Below are 17,639 nucleotides of genomic sequence, written 5' to 3'. Positions count from 1 at the left end.
TCCTGCCTGGTCATATAATATCACAACCAGATTTTCCTATTTTAATATGAGTGCTAGTAACCTTTTCAGCTTTTAATAAGAGTCATTTACTCATATTTAAGTATTTGTCCCAGACTGCAATAAACAGCCTTTTTATATTTTATATTTAAAAAGCGAAAAGCAGTTTTTAATAATATAATATAAAATAATAATGGAATTTCAAACATTTAAGGAAAAACAATGCAGTTTTTGAATGTTTATAGCCATTTTACCAACATATTTGTTTTTTATTTTATATTTTGTGCTACATTTTTATATTAATATTTTGTTTTTAGGGTGGAATACAGATGAAAATTATCATTTGGCTAACTGTGGCATGTTGCATTAATAATACTGTATAAAATAACAATAATATGTGTAAATCACACCTGGCTCTGTGTCTGTCCAAGCAAATGTAAAGAACAGAAAAGGAAGGCCTGGTGTAATGTACTGTAGTGTGTGATGTCTCACCAGAGACTTTGGCTTTGAAGGGGCTGCCCACGATATGCTGCGGTCCTCCATATTTGATGGAGATGAGGTAGCTGCCGGGAGCCATGGGTGTGTAAGTGACCTTGTATCCTTCTGGACACTCCTGACAATCCATCTTCACCTTCGATGGACCGTCGATGGTGACCGACAGAGCTCCTGAGCCAGCGTTACACGTGTTTACAATGAAATCTGAGGGTACACCTGTGAAGGATGAGATGAGCCAGTGAGTTTCTGTGCATTTGTGTCTTAACACTCGTGACAGGCTACTGGTTGGTGTCACACCTGTAGTTCCCCCCTCCAGGCCGGGCCCAAAAGCCGTCACCATTCCTGGATCTCCTGCCTGGCTGGGTTCCCCGACACGGATCTTGAAGGGACTGCCTGGGATGTGACTCCCATTAAAACGGACATCGATGGAGTGGACGCCGTTCTCCCATGGAATAAAGTGTATGGCGTGTTTATCTGCACAAACAGGCACGCAGTATTGAATTAGTTCAAATGCAGTCTCTATCCATATGCTCTAAACTAACATCAGTTCTACTGTCTTAACATTTTACAGTGATCATATAGTAGATTTGGAATCTTAGATAAATGATAATACATGAACTAAAATAATATAATAAAAATTGTTTAATCAAAATAATTTATAAAAAACTGAAGAATATATATATATATACACACACACACAAATAAAATAGGTTCTATGTTACTATATGAATTCATACATATATATATATATATATATATATATATATATATATATATATATATATATATATATATATGCATGCACACACATACGTGTGTAAATAGTACGTGTAATACTAAAAATAATAAATAAATAATTATATACAAAATTATATAATAAAATAGGTAACAAAATATATTAAACACTAAAAAAATATATAAAATATTATAAAGTATTTAATAAAATTTGGTTAATAAAATAATATATTAAATAATGAAGTACATATATTTTTGGATAATATAAATGATTATAATATATGTCCTAAAATAAATGTATAACCTATTTAAATAATAATACAATACAATAATTATAACACAAAATAATTAAAAAAATATATAAATTGATTAAAATAATATAACGCATAATGAATAATATATAAAACAAAAATGATTTTTATATAAATATAGATATATTTAGAGAAAATTTATAAATAATATACAAAATAATGAAATAATATAATAAAAATGGTATAATATGAAAATATATTAAATAATACACAGACACACACACGTGTATATGAATGAAAAAAAAAAAAAAAAAAATATATATATATATATATATATATATATATATATATATATATATATACATATATTTGAAAAATACTACACTATATAAATAATAATATAAAATATACAAAATATTATTATAAAATGTTTAATAAAAGTATATATATGAATATTGATAGAGAAAATCATATAATTTATTACAGACAAAATAATTCCCCTGACTTTTTTTATTAATGGGTATGTGCACATATGCTCACCATTGTCTAGCTCAGTGATGTAACACTCCTCCACTGCTCCAGATGGTGTGTGCACTTTAGCATCAATCACCCCTCTCGCTCCGTTCAGCTGCACGGCAAACGAGGCCTCCTGGTTCACCTTCAGACCCATCTCCTGCAGAGACAGCCACAATTTCTGAATATCATCTAATCTTCAGAAGTTTAAAATGGAGTATGTAAAGATTTTCTCACTACGCATATTCACAGTGGCCAACATAACAAATGATCTGTTACTTCCTCATGCTCATTTTGTCTTTCCTGATAAACTCCTTCTACACTCCTCGTGAAGGGAACTGCAAGTACACTTGTCTCGTCTCCTGATAAGCTGTCCTGTGCTCTCCATCAAGTGCTCTCACAGTCTCTCAGAGAGTGTGCTGATAAAGGAGCTGCCATCCGCTCTCGAGAGTCCCTGAATCTCACCCGTCCTGCTGATAACCTCTCTCCACACAACTCAGTGCGTGAGCATGTATGATCTGGAATCACTTACCTGCAGGCTGGTGACGGTAAGTAGGCGGGCGTCGTCTGACACTGATGCAATAGGAACGATGAAAGGGCTGTCTGGGATATGCTCATCGTTAAATTTGATTGACACCTCATAGTCACCTGAAATCAAATAAATAAATGGGTGTAATTAAAAATTATTCATAAAATTTAAATGGAAAATTCCACTTCTAAAGCAACCACTGCGCTAAAATTAGCATTAGCACTTACCAGGTTCCTGTACTACATAGGCCACCCCACAGGAACCATCTTTCCTGTCCTCAAAGGAAATCTCTGCTTTGCTGGGCCCCTCAACAGCTATTGACAAACCACCAGCACCGGCCTCACGGGTCCAGATACTGAACTCAGCTAAAAATCACACAAAAAAAGTTTTTGTTTGTTTGTTTGTTTTTATTTATAGGCTTCTATTACAGTATTTATTAGTATTTTAAATTAGATTTTTTTATATTTTCATTTAGTTTAAGTTTTTTAAGGTACTTCAACTTTATTTTATGTTTGTTGAAAAGCATGAAAAATAAATTAAAAGCATAAAAATGGTTTAAAATAACATAAAATAACGTTTAAAATAAACGTTGACTGAAATAAAATAAAATATATATAACTTTTATTTCAGCTAGTTGCCAAGGCAAATTTTCTCATTTTCATTTAGTTTAACATTTAGTAATGAAATACCTAAAACTGAAATAAAAAAATGTATAAAAACTATATAAAACAAAAGCTAATAAAAATGATAAAAAACAAAAAAAGAATAAAACTTTAATAAAAATTAAAATGAAAACAGAAAATTACAAATAAAAATTAATTCAAAATATTAATTAAAAACTATAATAGTATCTTGACACTAAAATAACACCTTTCCTAAGTTTTTTACATTTTTTTTTTTTTCCATCTACTATTTATATTTTATTTTATTTCAATGAACAACCATTATTTCTAATAGTTTTAGTTTTAGTCTTGTCTCTTACCTGGAATTCCAGCCACACCCCTGTCCAATCCAGTACCACCTGCCCGAACCTTATGGGCCCCTCCCTCTCCCAGGGGCCCGACAGTGAACTGGAAGGGGCTTCCAGGGACATGCTGTCCCCTGTATTTGACATTGACAGTGTGGGGACCCATCTCCTGAGGCACAAAACGCACACTATAGGTGCTATCCTCTCCTTCTATGATCTCAGCATCCTCCGTGTTACCACTGGGACTCGTCACCTGTGCGGTCATTTCCTGCGTACCTGATTCACCTGAGAGAGAAAGAGGGAAGGGAAAAGAGACGGGCACACATATGAGACATTTCACATAAAATTTCAGGCATTTCTTCTATAAAAGATAATGTTTTTGCCGGGCTGCCCGCAGAGTTGAAGGCTGCTCAGATTTTCCAGCTCGGTTCTCCTGTCATAAACGTCTGCAGTGGAAAGAGTGCGCTCATTGCCGCCAAAAACTCCATAAACACACATATACCATGACATCATCACACACACATACACAATAACACAATAAGAAACTTGTAAGAGCTGCACAACTTAAAGGAGTAGTTCACTCAAAAAAAAATTAAATTCTGTTATCAGTTACTCATTTCAAAACAACATTTCAGATGAGTAAATAGTAAACTATATATATATATATATATATATATATATATATATATATATATATATATATATATATATATATATATAGGACCTAACTGATCCCTTTAACCTGCAAACAACGCACACATACGCGCACACACCCTCTGATTGTCGGCCCTGGGCACTGCTGAAGGGTACCAGCTTCTCCCTGCCCAGAAATCCACCGAAAACATCCCTGAAGGGGTCACCCCCCAATTGCGTGCTCTCTTCCACCCGCACTTCCCGTTTGGTCTCGCCAGCACGGGTCTTGCTGATCTCGGTGCGCTCTGTGCGTGTGTAGGTGTGGCTGCTGCGTGTGAAGGTACGGGTGAGTCGCTCTTGGGCCGAAACCATCTGAAACCAGTTCCCTGTAGACGTGGAACCCGAAAGACAGAGGAAGAAGGAAAGAGAAGAAGGAAGAAGAAAGGAAGTGATGAAAAAGGAGAAACAGGAAATGCATGCTTCCAAGCAGAATGGAAACATATTCTGTATTCTTTTTTTTTTTTAATCAAAACTTAAATTCTATACAGCTTCATACAGAACCACTCTGATTCAAGATACAGGAAGTGACACGTGTGACAGTGGGAAACAGGTGGGAAAAGGAGACAAACTCTGTTTGAATATGCCTATAGTAGTAGGCAAAAAATAGTATGTGAGATGAATGGTATGTCAGAATTCATAGAACAGAAGGCGAAAACACTTTCGGTGAGATTCTGTAGTGAGCATCTGATAGGCACTATACTATCCCATGAGGCCACAGGAGTCAATCATTCTCTCCTCACCTGGAATCTTGAGGTTGAGGTCGCAAGTGCTGCCCACTGTGGCGATAGATGGCGCCTGCCTCTTTCTGGTGATGCTCTCCTTCATTCTTCCCTCGCCCAGAACCTTCACTGTAAATGGACTTCCTGTGGAGCAACATAAAGAGTTTAAAGGAGTCGCCCACCTCAGAAGGGAAGCATCTTAAAGAGACTTAAGTTTGAGAGCTGTGCTGTACCTGGCACATGTTGGTCGGCGAATTTGATGTTGATGATGTAAGTTCCAGGTTCGGTTGGGCAGTAGGTCACTTTGCATGTTCCGTCATCCACATCCGAACAGTTAATGTCAACTTTGCTGGGCCCCTCGATAGACAGACCGAGACCTCCATAACCTAAGGTAACCAAGTGGGTTTTATGATTTAATACAGTTCGGAAAAGTAGAGCAAGTACACTTTGATTTTTACATATACGCTAGTTTATACATGCAGTATGCATGACATAAATTTACACATGCATGCAGATATCGCTAAGCGTTTGTGTTTGTGGCTTAAGGTTTTTACTGTTTCTCTACGAAATTTCCTTGTTGAATTGTCATTTCAATAAGAAACCATGCTATTGAGAGTTTTGCACAATGGTGAAACAGTTTGCATGGTTTAAACATACATTATGATGCCACAGATATCCTAGAATACTATTTACCTGCACTTCTGGTGTCCACAATGAACTCAGCCACTTCAAAGGTGTGTCCTTCAATCAGTCCTTTCCCAAACACCTTCACCTTACTGGCGTCTCCGATCTCAGACTGGCCCACCATGATCTTGAATGGGCTGTTGGTCACGTGTTTTCCATTCTTCTTCACGCTGACCACATGCTCGCCCACCTCTTTAGGAGTAAAGGATATTCCTAAAGGCAAAGAGAAATGTGAATGAGTTATTTTTTCAGGTTTATAGAGTATTTTACGGTAGCACCGTCATATCCGACAAAAAAGATAGGCCTCAGGGTTTGGCTTTACATCAAAAGCCTTTTCTGAGCTGATAGTCGATTCTCTTTGAAATCACAGGAAGGAGCTCTTAGTCTTAAATTAGGTTTTAGAGGCAAACACTACAGGCATCACCTCATCAGAAAGTTTCAGAGTTTGATTGCTGACATAAGTCAGAGGTCTAAGGCTTTCTTGTTATGAAAAACCTTTAAAAGTGGTATAATTACATTCACAGTCTCACAGTCTTCTGGGAAAATGCTAAATATTGGTGACTCATCTTGTTTGCAGGGGTGTACACAAACTTCAATAAGTCTTACCTGAACTTCCTGTTGGAAATGTAAAATTTTGGGTCTTTTAAACCCTAAGAAACTGAATCCATTTACAAATAATGTGATCTGGCTTATTTATATTCCACTTTATCAGCTCAGTCGTGACGCATGTAGGTGCTGGCAGGCCTGACGAGTGACTAACCGATGTGGCGGTTTGGCAGTCTCTTCAGCAGGCAGGGCTCCTCGTTGCCAGATGGGGCTCTGATGCTCGCGGCCAGGGAGCTCAGGTCCGTCTCTGTGATCTTTAGTGACACGTCTGTGGCTGTGCCAACATTCAGCTGGGACGTCCTCATGGAGTCATCACCTCATCAAGAATGAGACAGAAATATATGTTTGTGATACATATATTTACAACTACAACTAACATATATGATCCAGTTATTAAAAATAAACATTTACTGTGCGGGTGCAACCCCAGTTCCGTTGCGGAGAGCAATGTTGTGAGGGGCAAAGTGAGAGTGAGACAGAAGGAGGGGGGAAACAGATACTTCCTGTTTCTAAAAACTCTCAGGAAGTGGCTCCTACTTTTAGAAGCACTTCAGATGTGGTTAAATTCTCCAGGTGTGAAGGCACACGCACACACATAAACACACACGACAGCTAATTTAGTGATTCACAGACGTTATGGAGAGACATAACTTTGCCCTCTCTTGTTCATCCTCTCTCTCTCACTCATACCCATATTTGGGCACATACAAACCCCTACCTGTGATCTTGGCTGTAAAGGGGCTTCCAGCGATGTGCTTGTCATCAAACTTGACGATTATATTATAGTCTCCTGGTGCTGTTGGCAGGTAGGACACAGTGCAGGTGCCATCTTTATTATCCTTACAGCTGATCTCTGCCTTAGAGGGGCCTTCCACTGCCAAAGACAGACCACCTGAGAGAAGATGAGAGAGAAATGTGGGAAGTCAAATGTCTGGCAATGTGAAACTAATGCAATGTGGCTGTGAGGCTGCCAGGCTTGGTGTGTGTGTATTACCTTCTCCAGCGTCCTTAGTGACGATGGTGAAAGTGGTGGGTTTGTTGACCATGCCATGACTCAGACCAGGTCCATATGCATTCACATGCCCGCTGTTAATGGCATCTACATAGAACTGCAGTGGACTTCCTATAAAGGCAATGTTAAAGGAGTGTCACTTCATGTTTAAAGATGATCATCGTCAAACACAGAATTGATTTAAGAGACCAATATAGCATAATTATTCCATTTACAGATTTTAGAGCAGCAAACATGTAATTGTTTTGATACCTGGAATGTGATTCCCGTCATATTTGATGTCCATCTCATGTAGGCCCTTCTCGGTGGGGGCATATTTGACCGTCACAGTCCCATCCTTGTTATCAGTGATGTGAGGACGGGCGGTTTTACCAGAGGGCATACGTACCTCACCTAATAAAAACAAAATGCCATCTTTTAAAATAATGAATTCTGTAGGCCTCGGTGGAAAAGATGCATGCTTCATTGGACTTTTAATAATTATCTACTTTTTAATTTGTTTAATAAGTGTTAATACCTGTAATCTCCCCCTTTTGTACAGTAAATGGAATGACCAGATTGAACGGGCGAAGCATTGGCTCCATGGCGTCCACTGCAGTGACTGGTTCCTCCGTGGCCTAGAAGAGAAAGAGATTTCAGCATCATTGCACTGCTAACTAAGTACAGTGAGAAGATGTAAGTGCATGCAATGGGTTAATGGCTGGAAAACGAAAAACAGACAAGGGCCCAGGCTGGTTGGACTGCAGTAGATGGAATAAATTCATAAAAGCAGCAGCAACAAAGATTCTTGTGCAAAACAATCCCTCTGCAATAGGAGATCAGCAACCTATGCATTAACTCTGTAAATGCACGATCAGCCAACTAGCCGTTTAAATAAAAAATAAAAAAGACGTCAGCAGTAAAGCTCATGAGAAATTAAGCAAAGATGGATGAAATGAAAAGGTGTAATGACAAAGGCTGAGGAGCAGAGAGCGTTTAGGACGTTATCTGATGCCTAGGGGTGGTGTGTACCCAACGAGGGCTGTATCCCTGGTAGGGGGCGTAGGGCTGCTGTAACTGTAGTTTATCACATGGTTCCTCGATTATAGGGATGGTATCAGATGCCTGGAGAAGGAGGTGGTCACATGTTTAAGGCTTCACACGACACACATTTACATGCAGCTAATTCAATTTGACCCATTGAACTGGAATTGAATTGCTAAGTTAAACATCATCTCAATGAATGAGGTAGAAAAATGTTTTTATTTGGGAGAATTATTATTTTGTAAAAACACACCACGCACTTATAGCCATATTTTGAAATTATTTATGATCATCTGCATTAAAAAAAAATACAAATATAACATACACTACTGTTCAAAGTCTGGGGTCAGTATTTTTTTTTTAAAGAAATTAATATTTAGCACCAGCAAGGATGCATCAAATTGATCAAAAGTAACAGTAAAGACTTTTACATTGTTACAAAAATGTTGTATTTAAAATAACTGTTGTTATTTTGAATATTTATTCATAAGCAATCTTGGAAGAAATCTTTTCTACAGAAATCATTAGGCAGCACAACAGTTTTCAACAATGATATTAATAAGGAATGTCTCTTGAGCATGAATGATTTCTGTAGGATCATGGGACACCAAAGACTGGAGTAATGATGCAGAAATTTCAGCTTTGCATCACAGGAATAAATTACATTTGAAAATATATTCAAATAGAAAACAGTTATTTTAAATCGTAATAATATTTCACAATATTACTGTTTTTACTGTATTTTTGATCAAATAAATACAGACTTGCTGAGTATGAGAGACTTCTTTCAAAAACAATAAAAAAAACTTAGCATCCCCAAACTTTTGAATGGAAGTGTAACTTCACAAAATATTTATTATTATGTTATGCAAAAAACACTATTCATATTGCATAGCAACAGAAGGTGCTCACCACCACATGGAAGGGGCTGTTAGGAATGTGCTCTCCTCCAAAGCGGATGGTGATAATGTATTTCCCAGGTTCTGGAGCGGTATAGTAGATATCAAATGTCCCGTCCGCGTTCTCCACCACATCCACGTCTAGCTCCGCCCCATCTGGAGTTGACACTTTGCAGGTGACCTTCCCCTTCCCAGCAGCCTTTGCATCCACAGTGATAACGGTCTCCTCGCCGATTTGAATAGTAGGTCCAAGCCCAGAGCCTGTCCATGGGACCGCAATCACAACAAAGCTACTTTACTACACCATTCAGAGAGTTATATTCTGAATTCATGTACACTGGGCAACTTTTTGCAATTCATCTCAATGACAAAGAATGGCCTCAACTGATCCTACATAAAAGGCTTGCAAAGTTCAATATAGGTACTGTAACTGATGATGTTTTTATAAAACTCACCCAATCCGTGTCCACCAATCGACACTACAAATCAACAAGAAGAGCTGTTAGAATTCATGATCATGCTGAGATTGCATTTTAATGAAACAATAAGTCACAAAGAGACATGTGTAAGATAGACGTCTGCAACTTACCTGTCACAAGGCATTTACTGGCATCTCCACTGGGCAGAGCATGTATGCGGTAGGGGGAGTATGGGATCTCATCTCCGCCATATTTGATTGTAATAGTGTAGCGTCCTGTCATATCTGGGACGTAGGACACAGTGTATGTTCCGTCTCTGTTATCTCGAATGTTGGCTTTCTTTGGTTTTCCTTCTGGGTCCTGCAAAATGAATGAGTTGTTATAGTGTGTTCATGCAAATGGGAATGCATGTGTGTCTATATATTCATTGGCTCTTGTGAGCCTGCATATTGAAATCTGATTTCTCATTTGAATACAACAACGTTTTAACTAATTGCTGAAATAAATGTAGCCAATATTTAACAATGCAATATTCCTCATACAGATTACATAGCAAGCATCTATAACTGTTAGTCATGTAGTGGAAAACCACATACAGGGTTTTAGCCTAAATCTAATGACAGGTCAGTCCACAGAGACCACTAAAGGGCAACATTAGGGTATCAAGTCCTCTTGACTGCTACAAAATGATTATGTATTACTGCCTAGGAGAAAGGTTCACTCTCACATTCAAAAACGCCACTTTTGTGCAAGACAAAAGATGTTTCTGGATGCTTTTGCATGTGTGCAGTTTGGTTTTGGTTTGAGTGAAGTTTTCTCCCTTCCTTTTCAGAATGGAGAGTAGTTTGATTATGAAAAAACAAGGATCACCCTCAACAAATTATAATTCCCAAGTCACTTCTGGCACTTCGGTTTCAAAGGAATCTGGTATGAACCAAGAGGACACAAAAAGTGACGTGAAAAGAGATGATAGATACAGGGAGTACAGTAGCAAGGGGACGTTCTATGAGCATGGGGCCCAAGGCTAATGGGAGGGACGCCAGACGTGGTGAGTTATAACAACAAGAGGAGGCCAAAAGGAGGGGCAGGCCTTACACATCCTTTCCTAAGAATATGGAAGGGGATGGTGCCCTTTACAATGTGGTTCTCCCACACCCTCCTACCCCAGTCCTCCACAAACACAGAGGCCTCTTGCCTGCACCCATCCGGACCCTACAGTGACAGCAGGGAAGGGGTCAGACGTCAGGGCAGAGGGAAGCGGAGGGGGGACAGTGGCCGTTAAAGCACATGTGATCATCTTAAGTAGTCTTAAAACATGTATTAAAAAAAGAGAAAAAAAGAGAGGCCTGAGCGAGTGCTGATGTTACCCACCAGAATCTGTACAGTGAGAAGTCCCTCGCCTGCGTCACGAGCATCGATGGTGAACTCCACCGGCAGGCTGGCGGGAACCCCGGAAGCGTTCAGTCCAGGACCGCTGGCACGGACTTTACTGGCATCATGAGCAGGCAACACCTTGATCTTAAATGGACTAAAAAGGGAAAAAAGGAGAACAAACACATTTAATCATCACATTCTTCCTTTATTTGGAGGTGTTCTTCTACTTTCTAAATCAGCTCTGAAGATTTTGTTCTATTTGCTTCGTTAATATTAAGAGTTTATTAATACTTTAAGAAGCCAGCTCACCTGCGTGGCACTTCTTGGTCTGCATATTTGACACACACAGTGTACGGTCCATCTTTAGCAGGAGTGTAGATCACTGTGTGTGTGCCATCACCATTGTCTGTGATATTCACTGGCTCTGTCACTCCTAGAATAACAACACAGTTGATCTCTCTGCATACCTGTCATCTAGTCTAGACAACTGTAAAACACTCTTGATGAATGCGTCTGCAGGTTTCATATGGACATTACTGAATGCAAATCCAGGACTTTTTCCAGCACCAGTTTGTCATTTTCAAGGTCATCACAAACTAATGTACAAACGTGGAACTATAGCTATGGTTTTCGTGTCCCTTTACTTACAGTCATTTACTGTATAACCTAAATATGATTTGCATTTTTAATGTACTTTACCATTTTTTTTAATGTTTTTAAATGAAGTATCATGCTCATCAAGACTTTATTTATTTGATCAAAAATACTTTAATATGTTTTCTATTTTAATATATTTTAAAACATAATTTATTCCTGTAATGGAAAAGCTGAATTTTCAGCATCATTACTCCAGACTTCAGTGTCACATGATCCTTCAGAAATCATTTTAATATGCTGATTTGGTGCTCAAGAATAACTTCTTTTTATTATTTATGCTGAATAGCAGTTATGCTTTTAAATATTTCATGGAAACCTTGATACATTTTTTCAAGATTCTTTTATTAATAGATATTTCAAAAGAACAGCATTTGAATTTGAAATGTTTCATTACTTTATAAGTGTTTTTACTGTCACCTTTAATCAATTTATCCAGTTTATCCAATTTATCCAAATCCATTCGAGCTAAATTAATTTTCTTAAAAAAAAATTGTACTCTTTGAAGTACGTACATTGGATTTAGTACATGTTCCATTAAAAACATGTAGTTTAAAACTGATAGAAAGCTTTGAAAATGGCAACATTAAATCCTGAGAGGGGAACACTGCTAAATCAATTATGATTTATAGATATTAAATATCAATATTCATATAAACCACTTCCTCAGATTTGCTAAACACCTACAAATATTTTACATTTTAAGTTTACATTTTAAGTTAGTCTTTCTGGTATTCTAGTACTTACATTTCTAAAACATAAATACTTCAAGGATTTTGTCCAAACTCTGTGTGTGTTTTTCTATTTTCACCTGTAGGTCCATACAGCAGCACCTCCAGTGGGGCGAGTCCAGCTTTGCTGCAGTCCACGGTGAAGGTCTGAGGAACATGGGCTCGAACTCCACTGCCCAAACCAGGACCAGAACACTTCACCTTACTAGGATCCACCAGCTCCCTCACAGGCACCCTGAATGGACTACCTAAAAACCCACAGAAATTGTACAGTTGCTTTTTTCTTCATAAAATGCTAAAACAGACCCTGAGGTATGAAATATTCAAGAATTAAATCAAACTGTCGTGATTATTTGCTTTCAAATGTCTTAACACTCTCATATTCTCAAACTGCTTAAATTCAATGTCAATGCATAATTAGTGTGTTGAGTTCAATTTGAGCTCAAACCATGGAATGAGTTAGACAGAAGGAAATGACATCATACCTGGGATAGGCAGACCTCCGAAAGTGATGTTGACGTCATATTCTCCAGGAGTGAAAGGAATATACTCCACGCTACAGCTGCCATCTTTGTTATCTTTACAAGACATCTTAGCTTCTGATGGACCCTCGATGGCCAATCCAAGACCACCCGTGCCAGCACCCCTGAAAGAGAGGAAAATACAGACATGGGAAATAACATAATTTACAGTAAAATCTAAAAATAGTTATGTACTCATATTCAACCCTGTTCACATCCAGTCCAAAACATGTAGGCACCAATGTTTAAACTAGTAAACCAGATTTGTTTTACACCAAAACTATTAATATAGGGTTCACTACTAAATTTTCGGCACTCTCAGTGAATGGCATTGAATGTTTGGTGAGGTTTTTTTCAATATCCGAACTATTTAAAAAGAGTCTGAGATTACATAGAACAACTGCTTATTGAAGGTATTTCAGACTTGATTTTGACTCAACTTTTCCAAAATAGACCATTCCAGAACACATTCATTTTCAACAGCAGGTTTTCAAAGAAATATGTACCTGGTTTCCACAGTGAAGCGGTTGGGTTTGTTGACCAGACCCTCTTCCAGACCAGGACCGTATGCACGTACACGGCTGGGATCACAACCTTCGGTTACCGCCACCCTAAACGGGCTCTTGGGGACAGGTACGTCATCATACAGCACCTCTATCACATGCACACCTGCACAAAGACAAAAATTACAGCACACTTACACCTATAAATATTATGCTGGAAAGTACTTTCTCATTCTGGCAAGCTCTAATTTGATTGGTTGGCTATAAGGGTGCCTCAGTGCATCTTATTCTGTCTAAGAACTGCCTTCTTTGATAGGAAGAGACTGTGTGTGACTATAAGGAAAGGGACTGTTTTTTTTTTTCCACAATCGATAATTGTGATGGAATATTATCAAGGCATCATGGGAAAACAGACATCAGCAGTCTCTGCTCAAAACATAATGAACAATGAATGAATTTTCATCTCACAACACTGACCTCCACACAGAACAATCAATACAGCAGCCATGCTCAGAATAAAAGACAGCTCTGAGTGTGTGTGTCCCATGATTCTCAGGGAGGAAAGGGAGGTTCAGTTCAGAAGAAATGCCAACATGGCCTGTTAAATTAATGAAGACCGGGGCGGAAACACAGGCTGGCTTCAGTCAGCATGAAGTAAGAAAATGTCAGACTTCATGCAAACTATATAATCTTCAGTTATTGTCTCAACTCAAAGTGCATGAATAACATTTTTTCTGACAGATAAAAAGACAGAATTATGGCTTGGTCTGGTTTTACTGCCTACAGGCCCCTGGATTGAGGATTTTCACTTTTTACAATTTCTAGTACTATTGATAATTTGTTCTTTCTGTCTAATGGACAATTAATGTGCTAAAAACAACTGTAACTTCCAAAGTAATGGACACCAAAAGAGTCAAGCTTAAAACCCCCCTTAAGAATATGCCCAAGAATATGCAAAAGAAAATAAATAAATTAGATGACTGGAATTTTTTGAGGGCTTTTATATTAGTTTTTATTTATAATCTGATTACTGTAATATAGCAATTGTTGTTTAATGTACATTTTAATTTAATTTAATCACTAAAAATGATTGTGTGTGATTCATCCAAATGAAAAATCAATTCAACAAAAAAAGTTTTTTTCCCCTATGTATTGAATATCTTACCATCCTCATATGCTGTATACTCCACTCTGTAAGTGCCATCTCCTTTGTCGGTGATGAACGCATCAGTGTTGGCACCTGATGGGTTAACAATATTAACTTTGATGTGGTTTCCACCCATTTTGCTGTGAACCCGAGTGTCAACGACAAAGTGTGTAGTGACCTCTCGGAGTACCCCTGTAAAAACATACCAGGTTTTGTAGCACATTGCTAAACACATTGATACTAATCACAAGCACATTTACAGTAGATGGGCCTTCTTACCTCTAGGTTCCACTCCTGGACCATAGACCTTGATTCCGCTGGTATCGAGAGCAGGATCTACCTGCACCCTTGCAGGAAACTTCGGCACTGCGTGTCCTCCGTATTTAATCGTGATGGTGTACATTCCGTGGAAAGGAGGGATGTAGGTGATAGAATATGTTCCATCGCTGTTATTCTGGACATGAACCTCAGCCTGCGCTCCTGAATCTGAAATAATCTCTATGGTCAACTCTGCCTCGCCTGCTTTAGAGCAGTCCACCGTGAACAACGCCGCTTCGTTGACCTTTCCTCTCTCCAGCCCCGGTCCGCTAGCTGTGACCTTGCTTGGGTCAAAGACAGACTGCACCATGGCTTTGAAGGGAGAACCAGGGATGTGAGCATCAGCAAACAGGATGTTAATAGAATACTCTCCAGGCTCAGTGGGCAGATAGGACACTGAGCAAGATCCGTCGCCGTTGTCCTGGCACTCAATCTTGGCTTCACACGGGCCCTCCACAGTCAGCCCAAGACCCCCTGTACCTGCACCTTTGGTGTCGATGGCAAATGGAGCGGGTTTACCCACAATACCTCCCTTCAGGCCTGGGCCATAGGCTCGCACTGAAGTGAAATTAAGACAAATATATAGTCAAGATTGCATTTTAATAACAAATCAAAATGGAATTCTAATGAGAAATTAAAAAAAAAAAAAAACCTGAAAGAGAACCAGAACATTTAATACTTTTATATATTTTAATTATACATGTGGTACACGTGGAAAGCAGAATAACTGATTCCAGAACTCTGGAATATTAAAAATTGATGTACATCTACGGTAAAATGGCCACTCCAGGTGTGCATCGAAATTTTAATAATGCAACAGTCCATCATGTATTAACAGTACTAGAGGACAGTCCAACATTTTTCAGAACCAACTATCTAATGATTCTCAGTGACACCTCGGCCCAGTGACAGAGAATGGAGCAGCCATTCCACATGTGGATGAAGTACTTTGTTTGGCACACTACATTTGAATTTACTTTTCCCTGGCAGATTAATTAAACACAACTGTCCTGTAATAATTTCCCACAATGGCTAAATGGCCTTTTGTGTTTGTTTTAGGCTTCTTCACTGACACAGCTAATATACAAACTAGAGCATCTGGCTCAAGGAGAATAACAACTCTCACTGAAATAATCCAGCCCTGTAGAGAACAGGCAACAAACAAAAATTAAATTAAACAGGTTGACTTTGGAACCAGCATTCCTGGAGTAAACGTCTACAAACAGAAATTTGGTTGCACTGAGGATCAAGAAAAGTTGTTTTATAAAATCTGGTTCTAGTTTAGTTTGAACATTCTGACTCTGGTTAGTGGCTCATAAACTCTCTGAAGGTCTTTCTGATTTGTGAGGTAAGGATTGCACAGTACAGTCCAATTTCTCTTGTTAATCCTAAAATACATTCCATGTTTCTCCTCATATGGAAAGCTTTATCATTACAGCCAGCTCTTAGTGTGTTTGCAGCCCTCAGCTTGAGAAAGAATCCATTAATGACTTGAAATGTCAAGCCTGTATCTCTAATGAGATCACTTAGTTAACAAATGTTTTCCAATCGAAAGTATTTGCAGTAATCATGAAAATTCAGTTCAATAAGACAATGACGGGTAAACAAATGAATCACAATCTCCTATTTGTGACCATACCTTTGAGGGATCTGGAGGCATCACTCCCTCCACCGTGAAAGGACTTCCAGGCACGGGGTTTCCATCATAGCTGATGTCCACTTTGTAGGGTCCCTCTTCCGGGGGAATGTACTTAACAGTGTGCGCCTCATTGGATGCTCCAGATTCAACCTTGCACGGGATTGGTCGGTGAGAAGGTGAGGTAATCTTGACGTCCACCTTTCCTTGACCTCCTGCGCCACGTGTGTCAATGGTAAACTCCTCATCTTTCCCTACATCCACTTCTAAACACACAGGCACACAAAATATGAACAAATAAATACAATCAACACAGCTACAATATCATTTCACACATAAAAAGCTGTGGACTTACTGTTGTTGAGTCCTTGAACTTTGACCTTGTTGAGATCCAAAGGAGGAGCAACAGTGATGGTAAAAGGGCTTTTGGGGATGGGGTCACCGCCATGGCACACAGATATGCTCATGTTACCCTGAATCACAAAACATACAGGACTGAGCAAGATAGAATTTATAATAGTCATAATATCATTGGACCTCTTGGTGTCTATTTACGTGAACAGCAACCCAGTGTTGGAGTGTCTCACCTGCTGTAATGCAGTGTAACGCACAGTGAAAGAATAGTCATGGTTATCAATGATCTCAAAGTCACTGACGGCTTCTCCTTTCCCAGCTGTGGTGAAGTGAACCTCAGGCGTGGCCTTGCCTGCTCCTTTAGTGTAGATGTTGAAGTGGGTCGGCTTGCCCACTTCCACACCTGTGACAGAGACACGTAACATGCAGATGAGATGAGCTGTCTTTACTTACTTTTTTATAATCTAGTCACAATCAAACTGACCGGTCTTGTTGAGCCCGGGACCCTCTGCTTTCACCTTATTGGCATCATGGGATGGATCGACTTTAATACGGAAGGGGCTAATTGGAATTTCCTGTTAATTCATTAAAAAATGCATTTATAGGTCTCAAACCGCATAGAGAAAATTTTGATATTATTGACTGAGACTCACTTGATCAGCAAACAGCACCATGATGGTGTAGCGTCCAGCTGCAGGAGGTGTATACTTCACTGTGAATGTGTCATTGTCATTTTTAATGATGTCAAAATCAATATCTGCTTCGGCAGATCCCACCACGCCAGGAGCACACTTAATCCCAATGCTGACATCTCCTAAAGTGTCAGAACAGATGGGAGAAAGGGATTTATCGTCCATTT

General features: G+C 38.8%; 1 protein-coding gene across 8 annotated transcripts in view; it reads right to left on the bottom strand.

Moving 5' to 3' along the window:
* The window catches only part of LOC109066092 (filamin-C-like), a 49,581-nt gene that overhangs the window by 1,471 nt on the left and 30,471 nt on the right, over positions 1-17,639 (bottom strand). For 2 of the 8 annotated variants that reach the window (XM_042748657.1, XM_042748672.1), the window contains 31 exons: positions 17,434-17,594; positions 17,265-17,355; positions 17,014-17,183; positions 16,782-16,899; positions 16,430-16,692; positions 14,752-15,349; positions 14,491-14,664; positions 13,329-13,491; positions 12,787-12,947; positions 12,382-12,549; positions 11,226-11,349; positions 10,914-11,070; positions 9,713-9,902; positions 9,579-9,602; positions 9,137-9,384; positions 8,213-8,305; positions 7,719-7,818; positions 7,454-7,594; positions 7,184-7,312; positions 6,908-7,081; positions 6,344-6,505; positions 5,593-5,796; positions 5,133-5,285; positions 4,921-5,043; positions 4,261-4,506; positions 3,503-3,772; positions 2,748-2,885; positions 2,524-2,639; positions 2,019-2,151; positions 790-966; positions 490-708 (listed from right to left, as the gene is read on the bottom strand). In XM_042748657.1, coding sequence (XP_042604591.1) covers positions 490-708; positions 790-966; positions 2,019-2,151; positions 2,524-2,639; positions 2,748-2,885; positions 3,503-3,772; positions 4,261-4,506; positions 4,921-5,043; positions 5,133-5,285; positions 5,593-5,796; positions 6,344-6,505; positions 6,908-7,081; positions 7,184-7,312; positions 7,454-7,594; positions 7,719-7,818; positions 8,213-8,305; positions 9,137-9,384; positions 9,579-9,602; positions 9,713-9,902; positions 10,914-11,070; positions 11,226-11,349; positions 12,382-12,549; positions 12,787-12,947; positions 13,329-13,491; positions 14,491-14,664; positions 14,752-15,349; positions 16,430-16,692; positions 16,782-16,899; positions 17,014-17,183; positions 17,265-17,355; positions 17,434-17,594 — 5,388 coding nt within the window. The remainder of the gene's footprint in view (positions 1-489; positions 709-789; positions 967-2,018; positions 2,152-2,523; positions 2,640-2,747; positions 2,886-3,502; positions 3,773-4,260; positions 4,507-4,920; positions 5,044-5,132; positions 5,286-5,592; positions 5,797-6,343; positions 6,506-6,907; positions 7,082-7,183; positions 7,313-7,453; positions 7,595-7,718; positions 7,819-8,212; positions 8,306-9,136; positions 9,385-9,578; positions 9,603-9,712; positions 9,903-10,913; positions 11,071-11,225; positions 11,350-12,381; positions 12,550-12,786; positions 12,948-13,328; positions 13,492-14,490; positions 14,665-14,751; positions 15,350-16,429; positions 16,693-16,781; positions 16,900-17,013; positions 17,184-17,264; positions 17,356-17,433; positions 17,595-17,639) is intronic. The other 6 variants (XM_042748682.1, XM_042748703.1, XM_042748665.1 and 3 more) reach the window with 3 other exon arrangements.

Source organism: Cyprinus carpio, chromosome A4, assembly GCF_018340385.1.
Source record: "Cyprinus carpio isolate SPL01 chromosome A4, ASM1834038v1, whole genome shotgun sequence".
NCBI lineage: Eukaryota > Metazoa > Chordata > Actinopteri > Cypriniformes > Cyprinidae > Cyprinus > Cyprinus carpio.
The sequence above is the reverse complement of the archived record's forward strand: the minus strand, read 5'-3'. Positions and strand labels throughout refer to the sequence as shown.